The sequence below is a fragment of the Pseudonaja textilis genome, chromosome Z, assembly GCF_049901715.1.
Source record: "Pseudonaja textilis isolate UNSWEBS1 chromosome Z, rPseTex1.2, whole genome shotgun sequence".
Taxonomy (NCBI): Eukaryota; Metazoa; Chordata; class Lepidosauria; order Squamata; family Elapidae; genus Pseudonaja; species Pseudonaja textilis.
In genome coordinates this window covers 101,018,357-101,042,341 of record NC_142008.1, presented here as the reverse complement: position 1 = coordinate 101,042,341, position 23,985 = coordinate 101,018,357, and the positions used below count along the sequence as shown (strand labels likewise).

The 23,985-nt window shown below is 36.1% G+C and overlaps 1 protein-coding gene across 2 annotated transcripts in view; it reads left to right on the top strand.

The window, feature by feature from the left end:
• MPP3 (MAGUK p55 scaffold protein 3) overlaps positions 1-22,679 on the top strand; it is an 89,162-nt gene extending 66,483 nt beyond the window's left edge. For both annotated transcript variants that reach the window (XM_026710835.2, XM_087917363.1), the window contains 7 exons: positions 604-768; positions 2,780-2,860; positions 15,129-15,222; positions 16,596-16,704; positions 17,861-17,983; positions 19,595-22,212; positions 22,243-22,679. In XM_026710835.2, coding sequence (XP_026566620.1) covers positions 604-768; positions 2,780-2,860; positions 15,129-15,222; positions 16,596-16,704; positions 17,861-17,983; positions 19,595-19,774 — 752 coding nt within the window. In that variant the 3' untranslated portion in view covers positions 19,775-22,212; positions 22,243-22,679. The remainder of the gene's footprint in view (positions 1-603; positions 769-2,779; positions 2,861-15,128; positions 15,223-16,595; positions 16,705-17,860; positions 17,984-19,594; positions 22,213-22,242) is intronic.
• The last annotated feature ends 1,306 nt before the right edge of the window (positions 22,680-23,985 follow it).

Here is a 23,985-nt window from a genome sequence, read left to right as displayed (position 1 = left end):
GGACAGCTGTTGATCCTCTTTTCCTCCCTCCCTCCTTCCTTCCCTGATTTTATTTTTGCCATTCAAATAAGCACTCCTCAGCTTATGACTGAAATGTAGCCCACCTTTCTGGTCATATGTTGTAATGGTCATAAAGTGAGTCATCATGTGACTGGCTTGATTTTTATTAATTTTTAGGGGACAGTTGTTAAGCAAACCATTTGTGCAGCAAAAACAATGTAAATAACAAATCGTGGTCTGGTGATTGGGGTGCTGGGAGCAGCCATAGTTGTGGGCCAAATGCTGAGCACCTGAAATATTCTCATGTGACTGTTTGTGTAGTGGGGTGTTGGAACTTTGGAACCAAGTTGTAAATACCTTTTGTACTTCAAATTGTTGCTAAGCCATCAGTTCTTAGTTGAGGACTAGCTGTTATTTACATATCATAATAGACATTTTTACTATTTGAGATTTGAATGGCAACTACTTAATAAGGATAGGACATAATCTTTTGAAGTTTGAGAATCACCAGATGATTGAATAGCACATTAAATAGGGTTATTTAAGCCTTTCACAACACTTTGAACAACACAGAAAAGAAAAGTATTACTTTTGGCTTTTTAGCTGGCTTGCGCCGAAGTTTCCGACTGAGCCGAAAGGAGAAGCAGAGTGATCCAAATGAAACCAAACAATCTGAACAAAACTCCACTCCAGAACTTCTCACATATGAGGAAGTCATCAAATACCAACAGCAGCCTGGTGAAAGGAAGAGACTGGTGGTTTTAATTGGTGAGTTGCTCTGGGTAAAAAGAGCACCATTTTGCTACTGGGAACTGATTGTTGACATACTGCAGATCAGTTTCTCAACCTTGGCAACTTTAAGGCATGTGAATGTCAACTCCCTGAATTCCCCAGCCAGCCCATGCTTTAAAGTTGCCAAGATTGAGAAACACTGACATAGATAGTGGAGATCAACATTTTCAAACTTTCGTGAACTCAAAGATGTACCCTGAAGTTCTCATCTTTTTAGGAAGGTATGGGATGCTGTAGATCTTAACAGTCAGTATCAAGGATCATGTGGAAAGAAAAGTGGGTTTTGGATCTGTCTTCATCAAAATCCAGGTAGTTCCCAATGAAGTAGTCATTTATTCTACTATATATAAAATTGATAATTCAGGGGATCATGCCTCTTGTAATTAGTTCTGGGTAACTTTGGGGTTAGTAATTTTCTCTTCGTCTTCACTAAATTCATGAATGTATTTCAAAACATATGGAATTTGAATAACATTGTGAGAGATGGTACCTTCAGAGGGGGAGTTGGTGTGAGGGGAATTCAGCGGAGCAGCAGATGCCCAGCAAGGAAGGAGCATATTCCAGAAAAGGGGAAGGAAATATAAAGGCAGCATAGTCCTGACTTGGATAAGTGACAGAGATAAGCATAGCCATTTCCTAGAATCTCCCTGGGCATATCCATTATGGTGAGAGTAGTAAGGGTTTAGTCAGTCAAGATTCTATCTATGTCACTCTTGACTTAGCCTGATAAGCAAACTCTTTTTGTTTGTTGGTCAAACATGTACAAGATAATAATTATAGGTATGAACATAAACATGAACAAAGAAGAAAATACTTCTTTGAAGGTACATTGAGTAGCATATGCAGGTTGTATCTAGTATCTCATGGAGGGCTCCAGATTTTAAGAATAATAAAACTCATGCTGAATGAGAATCAAGTTCTTTTTACCCAGAATCCCATTTCCTCAAAGGCCCCACCTGATACCTCTGAGAAGCTCAGATCAGGATATGAGATATCAACCTGTTCCTCCTGTTCATTTAGCGCACAGGGATTTTGCTTCCTATCTTGGAAACTGTAATTGGATGATGCAGAATACTATTACCTCATTGAAGGAAAAAAAAGATGAACATGTCATAAGAATTAATATTTTAAAATTGTATATATCAGTGTTTCTGAATCTTGGTAACTTTAAGACATGTGGCCTCAACTCCTGGAATTTCCCACCAGCCATGTCTTAAATTTGCCAGGGTTGAGAAGAACTGAGGAATCTTACCCAATTTATATTGCTAAATGCAGTATAGCAATATATTTAAATTGCTAAATGCAATTTAGCATTTTTCCCACTGTGTTTTACCTGTTCCACTGAGCAGGATGTAGGATGCTACCCATTTTCTTATTCTGGAGTGGGAAAGAAGCAAATTAGACTGGGCTTGCCAGTTTGGCCCTCTAAAGACAAAGCTCTCCAGAGGTACACAGCTTTCAAACAATCTCTGCTGGATGCCTTTCCCTTCTGATTTAAATTGAGAAGGAAGGCCAGTTGCTTGAAAAGTGAAAGTCTGGCAGATAAAGCTAATAAGGTATGAAAGTTGAGCGAAATCTTCATTTAGTGCCTCCAAGCTATATGGCTGTTCAAAAAGTAAAGTGGATTTGGGTTGTGTGTGGGATCTACATGGATGTCATTGGACAGGAGGAAATGATGAATTTCAGATTGCTTTCATTTTATGACTGCTGTTTGCATTGGAAAACTAGAAATGCCCACTAGAATAAATAGCCCATTAGAAGTTTTGCATTATGACCTGGAGAGGAATCATATCAGAGGCCGTGAGCTTATTGAGACACGGAAGTTTGTTATTAGAAAACTTTTAAGTTTTAACATCATATCGTATTTGATTTATTTCTAAGGGCAAAACCAAGATAGATAAAGCGGCCTGTATCTTTTTATGGCTGGCTTCTGCTGCATATGCCTTGTGTTTTGTCTATTTACCCACTTCTTCATCTGATCTCTCAGGTTCTTTGGGGTCTCGGTTAAATGAACTCAAGCAGAAAGTAGTGGCAGAAAATCCACAAGAATATGGAGTTGCTGTGCCACGTAAGAAACTATTTTTCCCCAAAAGATGTATCTAGTCACCTATCCCTTCCCATGAAATGCAAAGTTGTTTTATTTCTCTATTTGTGTTACTTTATTAATACCAATATCAAACTGCCCAGTGGTAATATTCTCTAGAAGACTTAGAGGATGCTGTTGTTCAATAATTCAGACATTACCATTTTTCACATCCTAATGAACATCAATTTGCCAGAATTATCTATGAACACTGTAAATAACTGCTTGGATTTTTGTAAAGTTATGCTTGTTTTATCAGTAAAAGCAAGTAAAAGCATCTGGCCATCTTATGTTCTGCTGACAACTTTTCTATTCCATCTATGTTTCTAACCATCAGAGTCTTCTCCAGAGATTCGTGTTTCCATAATACACCCACAGTAGTTGAACATTACCTTTATTATCTAAGATTGAATGATTACATCTTGCTATTTATTATACTCAACAGTTTCTCCCAGAACCATGGGGGAAACACATTAGTTTTAATTCATTCAGATTTTCTTAATGACTAGCTTTCTAGTCATATGTTATGATTGAGAAAACAGTTGCTTTTTATTGGGATAAATGTTGTTATGTTGCTGATGTCTTTTGCCTTGAATTTTTCTCATTTATTTTCAACAAACCAACAGATAGCCATTTCTCCTTATTCTGCTGTTTACAGTGTGGAATATTTTTGTTCCATCTTTGATGATATCACAGATTTGGTCCAGAGTGATCTCCAAATATTCTGTTTATTCAGTCTAATATATTAAATCTTATTTACCTGCACTGCTTACTCATATGAAATATTGCCAAGATTGTATCTTGTTGGTCTGATTATTTTGTTGCTTTCTAAATTGGAATTCATAAGATCTTCCTGATTTAAACCTCAGTCAGGTCTTGTTTTTGTTGGAAAAGCTGAACACCTTCATTTTAACTTGCAAAATATATAGTTTTAATCAATGTGCTTTTGATATTGTCTGTCTGGCAATTAAATCTTGCAGCTTATAAGAAGAAGCTATTTACTGCAAACAATAAATGATTTTAGGAGAATTCTATTAATTATCTGGTTTGTTTCACATAACAAATTCATTTGTTCCCGTGATTCCAAATGCTTTTTTTATTTTAACGTTTTAATACACACATTGCCTATTATGACTGTGACATGTTTCGTTTGTGAAGTGGATCAACAGGGTCCTCTAGGAATTGTTAAATATTATCTTCCTCTAGATCTGTGCTTTAAGCATAAAGCAGGATCGTTGTAACATAGGAAATCTTACCTTGAACTTGGACTGAGACCATTCTGCCATTTTGGGGGGGGGGAATGTATCTAAGCACCAAGTTTTGCACTCTTGCTAAAAATGATGATTTCTCCATTTGTTCTGCGCATTCCTGTCCTCAGAAGAAGATTTGGTGAGCCTCTTGTGTAAAGATGATTTACCTCAGTCTGAGAAAGTCAGTGCTGTATTCAACTGTGACATTTCTGCTCTGATAAGATCATGTTCCTGAAATTCCACATATGAATGTGCTGATTGCATATGTATATGTGAACACATAGAAATACACATCCTACTGCACTTTTTGTTTTTGTCTGTGGATACAGTCCTATTGTAAACACCAATGTTATTCATATTTGTTCTCTGCCCTTACCCAGTAGTTTACTGAATACTTTCCTGTTTGAAGAATTCATTTACCGTGATCACGCAAATGTTTGTCCTGATTGTGAGTATTTGTTTGGTTTCCTTGGATGCCTTTTCCTTCTTCACTGAATCATGATTAAGCTCATCCTTTCTCTCTAATCTGACCTTTTCTGGGTCAATGTTCTGAAAGTGTGCAGTTTCAAAAATATACTCACAAAGCCACTGGGATGTGGAAGCAACTCATTATTATAAGATCCATGAATTGGGACTTTATAAGATACCAGGATAAAATGTAGCAAAAAACAGATCACTTGATAAACAGTCAGCATATAAACAACCTAACATAAGGTAAACATGCTGGTTAGGATCAGAGGTGGGATTCAATTTTTTTAACAACCAGTTCTGTGGGCGTGGCTTAGTTGGTGGGTGTGGCTTGATGGTAATGTGACTGGCTGGGCGTGGCCAACTCAACACCACTCATGTGGAGGCACGCTTCTCTTCGCCTGGCCTCTTGTGACTGTGGGGAAGCTGCAACAGTCATAAGTGTGAAAAATGATCATAAGTCACTTTTTTCAGTGCCATTGTAACTGTGAATGGTCACTCCACACAAGCAAAGTACCAGCAAAGGAGGAAAAAAACTCCAGAGAAGTTCCAGAGACAGGAAGTCTAGTCCTGCCAAGAATGTAATAAGAGTCAATGGAAAGGCAGTTTCTGTCGGCAACACCAGAATGTTCCCTTCCTGCCTTCCTTACAGGATTAGGCCAGTAATTTCTTCTAACAACTGGTTCTCCAAACTGCTTAGAATGTTAACAACCGGTTCTACCGAATAGGTGCGAACCTATAGAATCCCACCCCTGGTTAGGATATTGGAAGATGTGAAATTGTATGCAAGACACTCTATCTAAAAAGCATATGTATAACTGAAAAGGTATAACATGGAATCAATACCTCAAAAGAAGATTAGGGTTTTCTTTTGTCTCTTAATTCCTCCTCCTCTTATAGGCTCTTGGGCTATATTGGAGTGGGGTCAGATAATCCCTCTACTCTTCTTGTTTTACTGCCTTCAAAGCAACCCCACAGTGTGTGTGTGTAGTTTTTTTTAACTCAGGGAGAATGTTAAGGGACCACTGCAGTGAATTTAAGGATTGAAATGCTTCTATGAGTCTTTTCATCTTTTTGCATCTTCAAATCAGCTGCTCTCCTTTGGCTAGTGTATAGTCCATTGTTGTAAAATACGATTACTTTTGCAAATTGACTTGAAGGGTAGCTGTTGATTGGGAGAGTTTGTTTCCCTGGTAAATATCTATCTGTCTGTTTGTCTGTCTGTCTCCTAGGCTTCTCAAGCAACTAGTGACTCCACTAGGTTAGCAAAATGCAGCCGTCCTAAATTATTCTACCTTAGTTAATTCTTGAATTACATTCAGATGTAATGACCAATGGCATCACAGATCAGCAAACTTAAAAAAATAACAAGCAGAAAACTTGCAGAACATAAGCACAAATAGTTTGAAGCTTCTATTATTATTCACACCCAACTTGCTGCATTCATTATAAATGCTAAACTCTTGCAAAGGTCTACTGTATGTGGATGATGGTTGAATTGGCAGCCTGTCCATCTGGAACATGTGATAGAAATAATTGTCCTAGCATATCTTAAATAATTTCTGTCTGTGACCATATGTCGCTTAACCTAATCCTCTGTTCATTTTTTCTGTCCATTTCTCATGCCGTGAGAGCAGCACAGATGGGTCTTTCCCCCAGTGGGATCATCATAAATGTAGACATTGCTTTCTATCTCTATGGGACCATTTGTGTCAGATGTGTGTTTTTGTATGTGCAGCACAATTGGCTGGAACAGCAGTGAGTGGGGATTGTTTATCCAAGGGATTCTCTGGTTTGCTTGCTAGGGGTTGTAGCATATTCCCAAGAACTTTAAAAACATTGCATGGAATGGTGTTTCAGCTGTCACACATTTGGCTCATTGGAATTCTAGCTATATGCTTCCTCTAATAGTTAGATTCCTGAATCTACAATATTGAATATAAAACAGGAAAAGCTCTGTTGGATCAGACTGAAGGTTGTCCTAAACTAGTATTCTTTGTTTTAATTTTGATAGTGACCAAAGTTGTCCAGATAATCTAGAATTTGTAGAATGTATACTGAAGTTGAAAGATGTAAAGAGATGATAGGACTGAAACAATCAGCATCATATTTACTTAAATTGTACCTGGTGATTATTTACAGTACCGGGGGACTTCGTCCATGTATCATGGTGAGCCCCAGTAGCAAGGATGGATTCCAGAATTCAACTCACAAAATGGCTGCTTTCTATGGGAAAGCTCTATAGTCCTGAGATCTCTCTTTTTCCCTCTTTCCCAGGAGTTGCTCAGTTTAGGCATCAACAAAGGAAAATTAGAATTAAGTATCTAGCTGGGACTGAGTGCTTGCTTCAACAAAAGATAGAAATAATGATCTGATCGGTGTTAGAATTGGAAGTTTGTTATCTCACAGCTTGCAAGAGGGTCTAGTCTGTCTAAGCAGGCTTTCTTCCAGTATTAATTGAAAAATGCAGGTCAATGAAAGGATAGGCAGTTATGGTTATTTATCAAGTCATGGATGAAAAATCCTGTCTTAAACAATACTGAAAGAATAACAATTGCAGAAAAAAAATGGTATTGTAAGACAAATTAAATCTCATGACACCATGAATAAAAGGTTGCTTGGAACAGAGTGAAAAAGAAAGTTACTTTCCAGTGCCACATCAGTGTGTGAAGTTAGACTAGTGCAAAATATGAAAGAACATGCATAGTGAAACGGTGAAGTGAATGAGGCTGTGGATGGTGAAAAACTATCTTAAAGGTTTCTTTAAATACAGTATGAATTGTGTGTCAATATCTTCACTGTTTACACTGTATAAACTTTTAAAGATAAATCACTTTATAAGAAAAAAAATATTGAGTAAGGATTGCACTTCATTGTACTTTGATATCCAACACTCATAAATATTTAATGTTTTGATATATTTCTAACTACATTCTTTAATCAGTCATTTCTCTCCTTAAAAACTACAGAAATGTTTCAATTTGGCTTGCTGTGTAACATATAAAATTTATGGAAGATATTTCATGTTTGAATTTGGTCAAACTTTTATTATGCTATTAATTTTGCCATTGATGCATGTTCTCTTAAGTTTCAAATTTGATACTATTATGTCTCTTTTTCAATGTTTATCCTTATAGCTGTCAGCATGTATCTTAATAGATGATGATGATGATGATGATGATGATGAGCTGATATGGCTTGTAATCATGCCTAATTAAAAATATGGCTTTAATTCAAATTTGGTTTCTAAAATTCCCAAGATGTTGCTATTTGTGATACTTTTGAATTTTTTTTGCATGTCCATCGCACATGATGAAATGTATCTTGACATTTACAGCATGTATTAATATACAGTTTGTCTACCTTAGCAATAATTGTATACCATCTGTAAAACATTTTTACCCATATTGTTTCATTTTGTTTTTAACTGTAACTTGTTGATTTGTTTCTTTTCATTGTTGTATTGTATTTGTTCCATTGCATCTGTTTGTTGTACCATTGTGATTAGTTCTATCTTTGAATCAGATCCAAATAATAGTTTGTGTATATACTTCGTAGATGATTTTAATTCTGTGTATTTCAAATTCTATCAATTTTCAGGGATGTTTTATTCTTCCAATCCTATTAAATCCTATTAAATCTCTCATTTGATGACCCTGTACTATAAATGTCTATAAAGTTCACTAGCTAGGTCAACTTTTTCCAATTTTGACATTCTGCTATCCGGTGGACTTTATCCTTTTGATTAACCATGGCATCTGGTTTGGTATATATAATTTGAAATGTTGCAGAGCAAGACCCCTTCTTTCTTGTGAGTCTTGTAACATTTTAAATTTCACCTTAGGTTTTTTTTCTCTATTCATATATATATATTTATTAACAATTTTGCCATTCTCATGAAATAATTTCTGGGGTCTGAATTGACACCATTTGAAATAAGTACATCCATCTTAAGTAGTGCTTCATCTTAACCAAGAAAGCTTTAAGTTTTTTCACTTTTCAAGATCTATTGTAAACTCTTTCTATAGTTTTCCAGTTTTGATATATTTCTTCATTGTTGCCTGTCATGTATTTCACCCAAATCTATTTTCTGACAGCCAGATAATACCTGACAGCTAGGAAATCTTCTTGGGTTAAGTATATTGTAAACATTTTTGTTCTTTAAACATTAATTTTTTTTTTCCAAAGAATTCACCAAAGCTTTGGTTTATTTTCATTAGATGTCTTATTGCACTTGATGGTTGTGTAAAGGTTAATACTATATCAGTTGCATAACATTTGGTTTATATTCTTCTCTATGGCATTTGAGACCAGATATTTGTTTGCTGTCTCTAATCTTTTCTGCCAATATTTCTAAGGCAATGATAAATAACAGAGGTAAAAAATGGACTCTCTGTGCCTGATAGCTTTGTTGATCTGAATATTTGCAGAAAGTACGCCATGATCTTAATGTTTGCTGTTGTTACACAGTTTTTGGCTCATGCTTTAAACCAGTGATTGACAAGCTTGGGCTGTCTTCTCCAGGATCTATTTTGTTCAGTAGTGCAAATAAAAACATCCCATATGAGTTATCAAAAGCTTTTCTGTAACTTGGAAGATAATTGGTGCCCTTTTTCTGTTAAAAATAATATATTATATTGTATTAATTAATAAATCTGGTTTATTAATTATAGATCTCATTTAGGTTTCTCTTCAGTGCATAGCTTGTTTGGTTGATATATATTATCTTAGAAATTGATTTCTTTAGTTGTTTTATAAAAATGTTATAGTCAACATTCAGCAGAGAAATTTGTCTGCATTGCTGTGGTTGTACTAGGATATTCACTTCATTGTACATCAAAATTATGTGTTCTTCTTTCCATATTTATAGTATTCCCATTGCCTTTTCAAATTCATTCACAGGGTTTGTCAGTGATTCCAGCAATTCCTCAAAGTTTTTTTTTTATTTATCATATTGAGTTGTCATCTTGTCTATACCTGGCAATCTCCAAGTTGTTTTTTTTAATTGACTCTTTGTTTCATGAATATTTACAGATTTACTTAATATTTATCTATATTGCTCATAGTCAAATTGTTGTTTGACTTTTATGGTGTTCTTGTTGGGTTAATTCTATGCATTTGTTATAATTCCATTGTTTTGGTTTTTAGTTCTTTTTTCCATCTGTTATGTTCTTTTTCATTTTGCTACTTGTTTAATTAAAAAAAACCTTCAGATATACTTTACTTGCTTACCATATGGCAGGGGCAAAGTTTTTGGTATTCTGTTAATTTGGAATGATATTTTCAAAACCTTTTTAATTTTTGTAAAATACTGTCACAAATCAGCTGTAAATAGTTAAATATTGAGCAGGAAGTATGACAATATATATTATATGATATATATGATGTCTCCTTGGATATTCTGGATAAGACATGTTTCTGGTAGAGTTAAAGTTGAAGATGTGAATATATGTGTGCCTTTGCATACAGACGATGTTGGCTGAGAATATGAATGATCTGCACCAAATGTGAGATAGATTTTATGTTGCACAAATGGTGAAAAAAATAGAGTAGGTAGATGAATTTGTGTATCTCAGAGTATTTACTAAGGATGAGTAAACAAATGGGAAGATTTAAGTCTTCAAATAAAACAAGATTGCTGATAGTCCAGTATATAAGCTATTGTATGAAATTAATATTTATCCAGATAAACTAAAATAGTTGAGTATATTTATGCTTCTACCCAATTTATTATATATAAATGAGAATTGGATAGGAAAAATGTAAAAATAGGTAGAATGCCAGGTAAATGGGGTACAAAAAGAGTCTAAAAGAAAAAAATATGGTTCCAAAAATGAACAGCTGTTCAATGAATGTGGACTGAGTAAAAATTAAATACATATAAAACAATATGTTCAAGTATTTATTTGAGACACTGAATAAAGACCAGATTGCAAAGTGAATATATTACAGAAAAAGTAAATGGGTTGAAAGAAAGGAGAAGACAAACAAATGGATTACAGGTAGTTGATGAAACCCTCAAAAACGAAGAGAGGAAACATTTAAAAATCAAACAATATATAAAGCAGTTTTTGGAAATGTATGACTTAGAGCAGGTTGGCTAACCTTTTTGGCACCAAGTGCCCAAAGCACATGCACATGAGCACATGCCCAAAATGCAATGCGAGCGTGGACCCCTGCATGCACCCTGCCCCCACACATGTGCAAGTGACCCCTTGTGATCCCCACACATGCACACGTGACACCCGCGTGTATACCCTTGCCCCGTGAGCATGCGCACATGAACCCCCTCCATGCATGCACCCCTACACATGTGCGGCTGAGACCTGAAGACCAACTGGTTGATGGGAGGTATGGGCACACATGGGCGGCAGAGATCAGCTGGGCGACTGCTTGCGGTGCCCAGACAAAGGGCTCTGCGTGCCACCTCTGACACACGTGCCATAGATTCACCATCATGGACTTAGAGTAATGTGTGAATGCAACCACTAAATTCGCATGAGATTAATTTTGCTCCGTGCAAGAACATTCCAACTTTGTAGTGTCATGACCCTTCAGAATAATAAATTCTTGTATTTGACTCCTCTTCCCCTAAATAAACAAAATAATGACTAAGTAAAAATGCTGCAATTGGCAAATGGTTTTGACAGAAGACTAGGTCATATATTTATCCATCTCTTGTATATCTCTGGGAGCTTTGCTCCCCATTTTATCCTAGGGATGTCCGCTGCAGAATTGCTATAAAGTTGAATTGGATTTTTACAGCATCCAACTTTGTTTTCTTAAATCAGATTAGTTTTACAAGATTTTTGCAACTCCCCAAACTACTTCCAACTGAATCACAACCCACTGACTCTGGTATCCCTAACTTGAATGCAGCCCTTCTCCCTAATAAACCATAGTTTATATAAAGGCAGATAGTACAATCTGCAGAAATATTTAAGTAAGAAAATAAAAGCTTCCTTCCTCCGTGGCCATTAGAAGAGAACTTTATTTTATCCTTGTTCCTTCTCTGTGTGCATCTGTTCTTTTGAAAACTTTATTTATTTTACATAGAATTTACTGCTTTTAGAAATTGCTGGCAAAAAAAAGGCTTTAAAAAAATGAAGCATTTCATAATGTGTGGGCTGGAAATGGGTTGTTTTTGTCCTAAATGCATTAAGAAATGAAATAATCTGTTTTATAACAGTGGACTGAGAATAAGTATATGGGATGGGGATGGTTTGAACTCTGTGTTGAAATTTTAAAATTGCCAAAATGAAATAAGAGCTTAGAACACTAGAATAAATGGAAACTATTGAATAATTGAAATGCAAGTCAGGCAAGCGGGTTGTCCACTGAAAGGGAAAACCTGCTTTCAGGAACTAATTAGGAGATTATATAAATGCTAACAGTCAGACCAAATGTAAAAAGTTATTTCTGGCATTAATAAAAGGCACAGAGGGAAATCCACACAAGGAGGGAGAAAGCAAGACTTTTGCAGCACATATCTTGGACAAACAAGCAGCATATGTACACATATGTAGGATGAAGGAGATCTGTGTGCAGTCTTCTTGGTGCTGTAAAAATCAGACATTTCAATAAGATCTGAAATGTGTGGCCATGTAGAGGGTAATTTCTATAATATTTCATGGTCTTTCTGAAAGAGTCTTTGAACCAAATCTGGGAAAATAAGCTTATAGCAAAGAATGTGTGGTGCATGGGGCAGGCATTACATCTAGACTGGTCATCTGTGTACCTTCGGACACCCCAATGTCCTCAAATATCAATTTTGTAAATGTTTTAATGAATAAACAAGAAATGAGAAATCTGCCTTCCTCATAGCTGCCTACCGTCTTCCAATGATCTTTATTTCCAATAATGCTTAGTTACTTAGTAGTTCTTAGTTTTCCAAGGAACAATTTTAATATGGGCATAAGTTCCAGGATGGGAAACAACAGGGATGCCCACAGATTGTGATCAAAAACTTAGATAGCAGCCATGACAGTATGATTGTATCTAGAATCTATATGTTAATAGGCAAGATTTTGATTTCACCCATCATGGATGCTATCTTATTTTTTTTAACTATATACTGTGTAGATACTTCTGACATTGGCTGAGCATTTGATGTATTGGGAGCTTCTGAACCTTCCCCACAATATCTCTAATCCTCCAGCAAATTACTTTGAATTGAAATAATTATTGAGAAGTAACTGAGAAAGGTGGTTGGATCCCTATGTTGTTTAGTGTGTATATTTTGTACAAGGATTGTATTCAGATGGTTACAATCAACATTCAGTGGAAATAGAGCATCATGCATTAGATGGTGTGTGTCACGTAGAAATCGGATGACACCTCTCCCAGCAGAGGCATTATATTCTAAACAGATAAGGCACATCAGAAGAAAGATCGGAAGCAATGGATCATCTCATCTGAAGGAAACTTGGAAGTCATCTGATCCAATCACAACTGAATTCATGATTTATAATGCATGATATGACTACAATATTCTTGATAGATGGCTGTTGTTAATAAACGCTAAATGTAACTGAGTTATTAAGCCCCAATTCATTCTAGCTGGGAAAAAAAAATACTCTGATCCTTATAACCTTTCAGGTTGTGTTTGTAACTTTATCTACTTTTTTTAAAAAACAGGCCTTCATTCACTCATACAAAGCAGGGGTAGGCACCCCCCCAAAAAAACCTCTTCAGTATTTTAAGCAAGCAATTTCAACTGTAAGAAATATGGTTAAGAAATAGAAGTTAGATGGACTTGGAAGGGTCTAGAAAAATATCCTACAGTTGCCATAAAACTGGTCAGATTTGTAAAACAGAACTCACAGATCACTGAAAACCAGCTGTTGAGAAGTTTAGCTGATATCAGATTATTTATTCACTGATTTACAATAGAGCACTGCTTATGTAAGAATTATTTGCATAGGAGAGCTGTTGGAAATAAATCTTTTCTGAAATTTAGTCTCAAAAGGCAGTCTAGGGTATGCAATAGAAAACTTTGATAAGCCTGAAAATATTTTGGAAATAAATACTTTGAGTTGATGAAACAAAAATTGAATTGTTCCTCAATAACACAAGATATATTTGGAGAAAAAAAATACCAGCAATTTATAAGAAAATAGTGCCTTGCTGGTTGTTATGCTCCAGTGTAGTTATGCTACACTTTGGGCTTATGTGTCAGCCAATGGCAAAGAAGTTTGATACTTTAGCAAGTGAGTCTCCATTTGGAGAAATATATCTCTAAATTGACCATGAAATACAGAAAAGGAAAATAATGGTTTTGAAATGGCCTTCATAGTCCCAATACTTGATATTATTGCAAATCTGTGGGAAAATCTCAAACATACAGTACATACAAAGAAACCTAAGAAAAGTTTTGAGCTAGACGATTTCTGCAAGGAACAGTGAGAAAAATTATCAGTAGGAAGACTCTTAGGGAGAAAGAGGAAACATGGAAACTATTGTTTCTATTGAAGGAGATGTTGCAAAGTACTGGTTGAAGCAATGTCCAGTGCTTCACTATAATAGAAACACTGAGGGAGGAGGGGAGACAGTTAAATTGATGAAGAAGTGAATGAATGCCATGATGATGCACAGATTTGTGAACATCTATGGATATAGGCATGTAGTTATATGTTTAGTATAATGATTAAGGTACTTATTAGAAATTCAGAAATAATGAATTCTAATCCTGCCTCAGACACAAAGTTAGCTAGGTGTTCTTAGGTCATTGATTTTCCCTCAGCCCTAGGAAGGAGGTAATGGCAAACCATTTCTGAAATCTTGCCAAGAAAACTGCAGGAACTTGTTCGGGCACAGTGTCTCAAAGGTTTAACTATTTAACTATTAAAAGATTCTGTTTCGGCAGACTTTGCAAATCATTATAAGATAATATGTTCATTGAGAATTGGTGAAGTTGTAATTCAACCTTTTTGGGAGGGGATTTAGCTGATAAAATATACTGTGACAGTGCCTTTCCCTATCTAGGTACTCTAAATTCTGTTACCTCCGCCATAATACACACTTCTAAATAGTTACTGAGAGACGTGACAGATGATAAAAGAACAAGCATGGGTAACTACTGTTCTGAGATAATTATTCTCTCTAGTCACAAGCTCGCATCCTCTACTGTAAAATCACTGATGTTCTGCTGCGGAAAGCAGACATTGTTGTCCCATGTACAAAATTATTAGAGGTGTGGCTGAGAGGCATGTTGGTAGACTGAAGTAAGAGTGTTTTCTTTTTTGTAGACTTCTCTTTTCTCTGAGATTTACTAAAAAAAATGTGGAGAAATTAAAAGTATGTCATATAGCAGGCACAAGAAATATATCTCTTCTCCGGATCATCACAGCCAAAGATACCCTCAGATGAGTTAGAGAAATATTTCTGATAGCAGTGTTGTTTTCTTATAACTTTTCTTTTGCTTCTGATTTGCCTTATTTTGTCACCGGTGTCATTCCTATCCCCGTTCACTTTGCCATGCAAAGCAAAATGTTCTACAGTCATGTCATCTAAACTTGATTTCTCCTCTCTCCCAGATACTACAAGGACCAAGAAGAGTCATGAAAAAGAGGGCGTGGAATACAACTTTGTTTCAAAACAATCATTTGAGATTGATATACAGCACAACAAGTAAGCTTTGCTCTGAGGTTTTGGGGGAAATGAAAAGTATGTCCCTTCTTGTATTAAGCCCTATTCATGTCATGTATCCTCTGAGAGTCTAACTAGAGTAGCTCTCCTTTGCTGATAAGAAATTTTAATTTCATGGGTAGAAGAGCTTTGACAAGCGTATTTTATCTCGGTTTGGATCTACAATAATAGGGAAGTTCTATTTGGCTGTAAATGTTCTCCAGTTTGGGATGGAACCAAAGAGAGAGCTTATTAAAGCTGGGTTTGTTTACTTAATATGTTGTATTAATTGTATGCACTTCTGTGCTACATTTATGCCAGTTTCTCAACACCAGTGGCCCCCAACCTTTTTTGTGCCACGGCCCGGTACCGGCATCAGCATGCATGGCAAGGCGAGCCGAGCGACCGGCCAGCCAGCCGTCCCCCACTTCTCCCCGCCACCTTCAACTCCTCCTTTGTACCTTTGCCGATGGGCTTCGGGACGGTTGCTTGGCTCTCCTTGCCTTGGGTGCTGAAAGAATCCTCGCGCCTTAGTTTTATTCGAAGCCGCCCCCTCGATGAAACTAAGGCGCGAGGATTCCTTCAGGACCCAAATGCCGCTTTTCAACCGGAAAAGCTCACCGGAAGCACTTTCTCATCAAAACAAGATGGCAGTGCCCAGCAAACCAGCAGCCCAGTAGAAAATGTTCCACGGACCGGTACCGGTCCAGGGCCCAGTGGTTGGGGCTCAACACTTCACAAAATTAGACTGTGTTCTGTGATAATCTAAGTTCTTTTCTTGCCTGAACTTCCCTAGTTTACCATTGCTTGGAAGGGGAAGGGGAGGAAACTGAACAATCCTTTTAGTACACAAAATTGAAGACCTGTGCTCCATACTTTTTTGGGTACTCCTGGTATGCTGGAATTGCATTCCCCAGGAGATACATGCTAAATAAAGGTTCTGGGATGTGAAATTGCAACATGTCCAGAGTGCTGGGGATCACTACTTTAAGGGTCAAGCAATACCATAGGCTGAGGGTATTAAAAGGCCCTTCTACATGCTAATGCTAAACAGATCAGAGATTAGTTTTACATTAGTTTTGACTTCAGAATGCTATAGTGTTTGTGTTGTGTTTGGAAAAATAACTAGATGTCTCTCTGGATGAAAGATTTTTTTTTTTTTTCTTTCTAAGCATTTACTCTTTGATGAAAGTGAAATGTTCAAAAAGAGTCATCCCTTTTAAATTTTGTTGCCTGAAGCAAATTATTAAAAATATAAAAGAAAAAGACAAAGTAAACAATTTTACGCAAAAATAAACATTTGACACATTCGCACTTTCTTTTGAGGTTGGTGTTCTGTTTTGCTTTCTCTCACTTAATTCCCTCACAATTTTCAGGTTTGTAGAACATGGAGAATATAAGGAAAATCTTTACGGGACAAGCCTGGAGGCGATACAGTCTGTCATGTCTAAAAATAAAGTTTGCCTCGTGGATGTTGTGCCTGAGGTAAATTAACATTAACAAAAAAAAAAGAACTGTGCTCCAGATTTTCTTTTCAGTTTAGGGTCCATCGTAACCATGGACAACATATGGCCTTTTAGAAAGAAATTAGCAGTGTGTAGCAAGAACAGTAACAAATAACAGAGGCATTACAAGTTAATTTCCTCGTGGAAATAGGCTGTGCTATTTTTACATGTGCCTTGTATCATATATTTTTATGATGTTTCTGTCCGTGGGCACTGGTATACATTCATCACAGTCTCCTGATTCTTGATTACCCCAAGATGTCTGGTTGATACCTGTCTGCCCATCTGGATTTGGATTTCTCACAGAATTTTAGCCCTATTAGTCTTCTGTGGTATCTCTCATGTGGAGTTGGGAGTGTTTAGCCCATATACCAGGGATGTCAAACTCGCATTATTACGGCTTCATCACGTGACATATCACAGCTTTTTCTCCGTTCGCTAAACCGGGTGTAAGTGTGGCCAGCCCGTGATGCATTCAGCCTGCAGGCTGCAAGTTTGACAGTCCTGCCATATACTGCCCAGATGTTCCTGAATATGCCAATTACTGGGTTGTGCTGTTCAGTATATGTTGTTCCTACCTGCAACCTATACCTGACAATGTGTTGGACTGTCTCTGAGGTCTATCTACATAATCTGCACCTATAATATCCAAGATAAATATAAATAAATAACATAGGTAGTGTCTTGGGTTCTACATTATCTTTCTTTCCATATAAATCTTTTATTACTTTTAATAACGGGTGCATTTGGTTGGAAATGCAGAATTGAGTACATTTTCAATAGAATTCAGTTGACTATCAGTTGACTAATTATCATTTACTATTTAAGTTGAACAATTAGAAATACTTCAGATGCTTTCAAAAGACATTTCATTCACCACTAGGCTTTTCTCCCAGATATTTTTAACTTTTATTAATTTATAGTCCTTTTTATCCTAGAGTGTATTCGTGGTGGTATTTATCAATTGAGTGCCACTTTTATTAAAGTTATGTTTATATTATACAGCAATATTACAACAAAATTCAAGATTTCTTCAAAAATTCAGTCAGGCTATCAAATCAAGAGAAATGATGACAACTTCTTTCCTTTAAGAAATTGTGGCCACAGATTTCTGTTTTGCATCTTTCTGCTTCCAGGCAGTGAAGCACTTAAGGACAGCAGAATTCAAGCCCCATGTGGTCTTTGTAAAGCCTCTTGTCTCTGAAAAGAAGAAGAACACACCAGCCTCTCTGCTGACAGAAGACATCTTTGTCCCGCTTGTAAGTATTTTGTATTGAAAGGATGGTTTCATGCGAGGAACTTATTGATGGGCAACATTTACCGCTGCTGAGGGCTATCTTCCCTAGAAGGTCATCTGTGTACAATACCAGAAATTGATCAGAAGGATGTGATAGTTATGCAGTCCAAAGTGAGTGTGGGATCACCTATTTTTCATTTTTTTTCTAATGTTATTTACTTCCTTGGATTCTCCTTGGATCCTCATTTTCTCTCTTCTGTTGACCTTGATTTATGCAGTTCAATATCTGTTTTTCAAAGTCTGCAAGATGGTGGGCACAGTGTCATAATCGAAATTCCAGGCCTTTTGTACATGTGGCAGTATTCCATGCATATACAAAAGGGGTGTGACTTGGATCTTGATGCTACACTCTTCATCTTGAGATTTTGATGCATGTACTCCATGGACTATATCTGACTATATCAGACTATATCTTCTGTGATGACCCGTAGTCTCTCAAAATAACCCAAAACCCAAAATGTACATTAAAGTCCGGTAATGCCTTCAACTTAATCTTCCCTATTCTTGTTTAGATATTTCATTCGAAAGTCTTTGTTGTTGAGAAATTATATTCTGGTGATTAGATCCAGATTCATATTATATACATTCATTAAGTCAAGCTGTAGTTTACTTGCTATGGGTTCAATAAATCACTGTTTGTGAATTTGCATATGGCTCGAAGCCATAAATCTAATTTTCAAATCACAATGACTGGATTCATACAACACATTAAATGCAAGCCAGAAAAACCTCATAATGGCTTAATGATGAAGCTGGCATTGATGTAGAGAATAAATCCATTGTAATCAGTGGGGTATAAATTCATCATGACTTAAATGTTTTTGATTTCTTTGATCCTTTAGCTATGATTAGGTCTGATTCCAGCTGATTGCATATTTAGTGAATTCTTAAGCGATTGGCAAATAAATGTACAGCCAAAGAAAAATGCCTTAAATTATTATAGCTGTAATGCAATATATTCAGGTTATTAGAGATAAGCATTGACTAACAATGATTCATTTAACGATTCATTTAGACCAAAGGTATAACAGCTCTGAAAAAAGTGACATGACCTCGCATTTATGAACATCACAACATGTCCACAGTCACTTGATAAAAATTTTCATTCTTGGTAACTGGCATGTATTGATGATGGTTGCAATGTCCTCAGGTTATGTGGTTGCCATTTGGGACTTTCCCAGCTTGCTTCTGCTATGCAAAATCAACAGAGAAAGCTGGATATGCTTATGACTGCATGATTCATCTAACAACTGCACTGATTTGCTTAACTGTGGCAAAAAAACTTGTAAAACGGGGTGTGATTCACTTAACAACCATCTTCTTTTTGCAACAGAAATATTGATCCCATTTGTTATAAATCAAGTACTTACCTGTAGTACTTACTACTTGTTGTACTTACTACCTGTGCTAAATTTCACTAATCAAATCTACTTGCTGTAGAAGAATTACCCAATGGGATTTTTCCCCCTTAGGAAGTGCCAAAAGGGTGTTGCAGCTCAAAACCAATTTCTAAAGAACCATGCTGAAAGGTCACAAGAGTCATTTCCTATTGTTTTTCTGTTTCATTCTTCAGGATGAGGAGCAGCAAGAGATGGTGAACTCAGCAGCCTTTATTGAGGAACAATATGGTCACTTAATCGATACTGTCCTGGTAAAGGAAGATCTCCAGAGTGCCTGCAGCCAATTGAAAACCATATTGGAGAAACTGAACTCAGACTGTTTTTGGGTGCCTGTCTCTTGGGTTAAGTTGTAGTCAGCCATGTTATGCCAAAAAAGAAGATTTATTCCTGTTTGATAATAATAATTTGTAAATAGAATGGATGGTTAAAAAGGGAAAATGCTGCAGCCGCCGCCAGCTTGTTTGAAAAGCTGGAAAGAAAATCTGTCTGCAACTAAAACCATATTCTGACTAATTGCTTCCTCTACAAGAATGTTATGAAAAATTGCACGATACAATCTAGGGTATGTGTGAGTCCTTTTAGACAGCAGTTCTGGATATTTGAATGCTGTTTCAAGCTCTGTAACTGAAATTCAAACTGTGGTCATCTTGACAAAAATTAAATAGCTGGGAAACATTACAGAGCAAAATACGCAAACTCTGAAACTTCCACAATCAATAATAAATGAGAGAGTCCTTCAATTAAGGGTTATAATATCAGATAACATAAACATAAACCTTCCCCCGCCCTCCTATTGGTTGACCAAGCAGAATCAGAAGAGCAATTAAAAGTGACAGTTGATACTTTACTAAAAGATAAATCTTCCTGATAAATCTTGCAAAGGCTTTAATAACTTTGTGTGGAAAATTAGCCATACTGTATATTCTCTCTCCATAACTATATTTTGAGACATCAATGTCTTAGTGGAATTTTCTCCTGGGATTATCTCAGTAAACTGCCTAAATAATGTGTTAAATTATGAAGTCAAGGCATTGGAAAGTGGTTCAGTTCTAATCAAAGGCCCACAAATTTCTCATGAGAAAAGCTGAAGAAGCATTTCTCCTCTATTTCTACATTGTCATGGGCTGTAAATGCTGAGGTCTATTTTGTAGGCCAGTCAGTTACCCATTATAGATCAGTTTTAACTTAGGCAAGTGGTCTGAATTTTTAAAAATGCAAAGGATGTTTGACATAAGCTCAACCTTGCAGAATGATAGCTGAAGATTTTTGGGAATCAGGAGTATCCAATGTCCAAGCCTGTCGTGACTAGCATAATACTGGATTTTCTGTGTAAGCATTGAATTGGATGCAGAGTTCAACATCTAGAAATTCACTTTAAAAGCCAAGCAAAATTTCAGTTCTTCCAATGATTGAAAATGTATAGTTTTTGTTTGCTTTTCTGGACTTGATAAACATCTGAAGTGGAACATCTTTCAATTCTAAGAATTGAGGTGAAGGAACATCAGAACTCTAAAGCACCACGGCCTTTTCCAGAACTTCCATATTCAGTATGATTGGTGCATCATAAACACATACGTCTATCTTGCTTTGTTTTGTTTAATTCTTCTTGTAGAATGATAATTTTTTGCAGATAATGTTGCTTTAGAGATTAAAAGGGGGGGGGGTGTTCTTGTAAGAAAGGGCTTGACTTATCTGTATTTTTCTTTTGTTCTATGTACTGTTTTTTCTGTCCCACTGTTTTTTGTGCATTTCTTTGTAAAGAAAATATTTCCCATTGAAAAGAAAAATAATCAATCTTCCTAGAACTCTTCTATATCTTAACCACAGCATTTCTTACCAGTCTGTCTTTTGAAGCAGAAATTATTGATGTACTTATTTAATTCTGTAGTTTTAAAATTGTGAAAAAAGTTGGGACTTTGTTAAAAAAAATTATCAATGATATTGATTGACTGATTATGGGCCATCAAGTTGGTGTCAGTTCTTAGCAATCATATAGATAATTTTTCCAGGTGGATCTGTTCCCAGGATATTGTAGTTCTTCAGACCTTCCAATAGTGTAATCCGTCACTGCTTGTAACTGAGTCCATCTTCCTAGTTGCTGGTCATTGTCTTTCCTTTTCTTTCATCGTTCTCAACATTACAGCTTCTCCAAGAACTAGATGTCTTCATATGTCCAAAGTAGCATAACTTGAGCCTGGTCATTTGTGCTTTGAGTAACATATCATTAAGGCTGATAATACTAGGCTGAATTTATCTAGAAATCAGCCAGCTCACCATTATTTATCTTTTTTATTTATCTTTCTGTGAATGAAACAAGATTCTAGGATACATTGTCATTGATGTGAAAGGCTGGTATGGTTTGAGAAATTTAGCTAGCACCTGACAAAAGGTGAAAGTATATGTTCACTTTATATATTGTATGTATGTGGTATAATATGGTAATTGCATTTATCCTTTACAAGTGTGGGAGAGAGACATATAGCTTGGAATGCAAGGAATCCCACCTTCCCAATTTCTCTCTGAACCTCTCATGCCCTAAAATAAAAATTCCCCTTTGCCTAAACCATTAAGGCAACTTTTTTTTTCTGTTCTGGACATACTTAGTGGTCAGAACAAAAATAGATCTAAGGCAACCTTTCTCCAAATTGGCATTTCTAGATAATGTTAGCTGCAAACTCCAGAATGTTCAAGGGTACAGCAAGAACTGGAGGTTTCTAGGATCAAGACTCCAAAAAGGTGCCAAGATTGTAGAAGATGAATCTACTGTATTCAATTCCCAGTTAATAAATAGGTTTGTATTCAATTCCCAGTTAATAAATAGGTTTCAGTCAAAGCTATGGTAAAGAGCGTTAGACTTTTGCAAGAAAAAAATAACTAACAGGCTAATCGTTCATTATTGCATCTGATTTATTATCACAGGTAATTTCTAGTGTTCTTCAGAAGACAAATTGGTACAGAAGATGCTCCTTGAAGAGAAAAAAATTGCCAAATCTTTGATACCAAACTACAACAACCCATTGTGTAAATTGTGTGTGTGTGTGAGGGTGGGTGCCAGTAGCAAGGCAAAAAAATTCTTTTTAGCAGTGCATGAATGCAGCTAGAATATTCAAAACTCTTTAATAGTACATATGTGTGCGATTAGAATATTTTTAAAATTGTTTTTATGCAGAAGAGTGGCTTCTATGACTGATGAGTTCCTTCTTTAAATAATTCACTTTGTTGTATCTGGGATAATACAATGAATTTATGCCTTTAATACATGCAGTTTTTCAGATATTTTTTTAAGATGAGAACCTCTTACTTTAATTTACCTGCACTCTCTTCCTAACATTTGACCCATAGCTAGTTTCCTCTTTTGAATATACAATTTCTATCCATTGCAGGAAAGTATAACTTTAAAGGTGAGCTTATTTCAGTATTCATTGTTATGCCAAATTAGCTGCCTTTCATGAAAACAGCTACCCTATATATTTCCCACCCCACCCCCACCTCCAGAAAATATTTGTTTGATGCAAAGAAGCTGCTGGAGAATACAGCCAATCTCACAGAAAAGATTTACAATGAAAAAAAACCCCTACCCTTTTCCAACATGTGGGATGTTTTCAATTGTATATACTTAAAACACAAAAGCCTAGCTCTCTGGTATGCAAATGTATGGGAATTCCCCTCTATTTCTGAGTTTGCACTTCTGAGTTTTAGGCTGGTATAGAGAAGAGAAAAAGTTTGGGGGGACTTATATTGGAAATCTGAAGTTAGGGAATCAGTGTGGCTAAATTATTGTATAGTTAATTTTGTTTTAATCTATGGAAGTCAACAAGACCTACCTTGGTCTTCTGTAATTTGGCACTCTCCAAATCTCCTTTAAAACTCTAAGCTGTCACCAGCTTATCGGAAGTGGAATGTAGTGGTACCATAGTAGTAGTAGTAGTAGTAGTAGTAGTAGTAGTAGTAGTAGTAGAATATCTGTAGCCATTGGGAAGTGGTGAATTTCTATCTTTTTCTCTTTTCCATTTTAGTCACCTTACTTGGATTATCATCTCTACCTCTTCATGCCAACTTACCTACATAGCATGCATTATGCAAGTAAAATCCAACCCAATATTTCTTTAAAAATGTTTAATATTTGTCCTCCATTTTTTTCTTTTATTTTCATTTTTCCTGATCTGTGCATTCAGGCTGCAGATTCCTGATCTGTGCATTAAGACTGTGCATTTAGGCAGCTAAGTAACTTTGGATTCTTAATAATTGGATATTTCCATATTTATATTGTTATGTGTCTTATTTGGAAATAATTGTTTACTCCCCCCACAAATAAGTATCTGTAGCAATGCACACATTCAGCTGTCTGCTAATGCCAATACTGTAAATATATATTCTAAAAGAAAAGTGCTTTAAACAAGGTTAGCCTGAATTGCTCATGGCATTCTTGCCTGCTTACTATTTCCCTAAATCATGTTCTGCTCATGTATTTGTAATATGGAGGAACTTCTGCCTTTTCTGGCTGTAATTCTTTTGACCTGTCCCTAGTTTCACTTCTATAAGAACAAAACTAGTGTAAATGTGC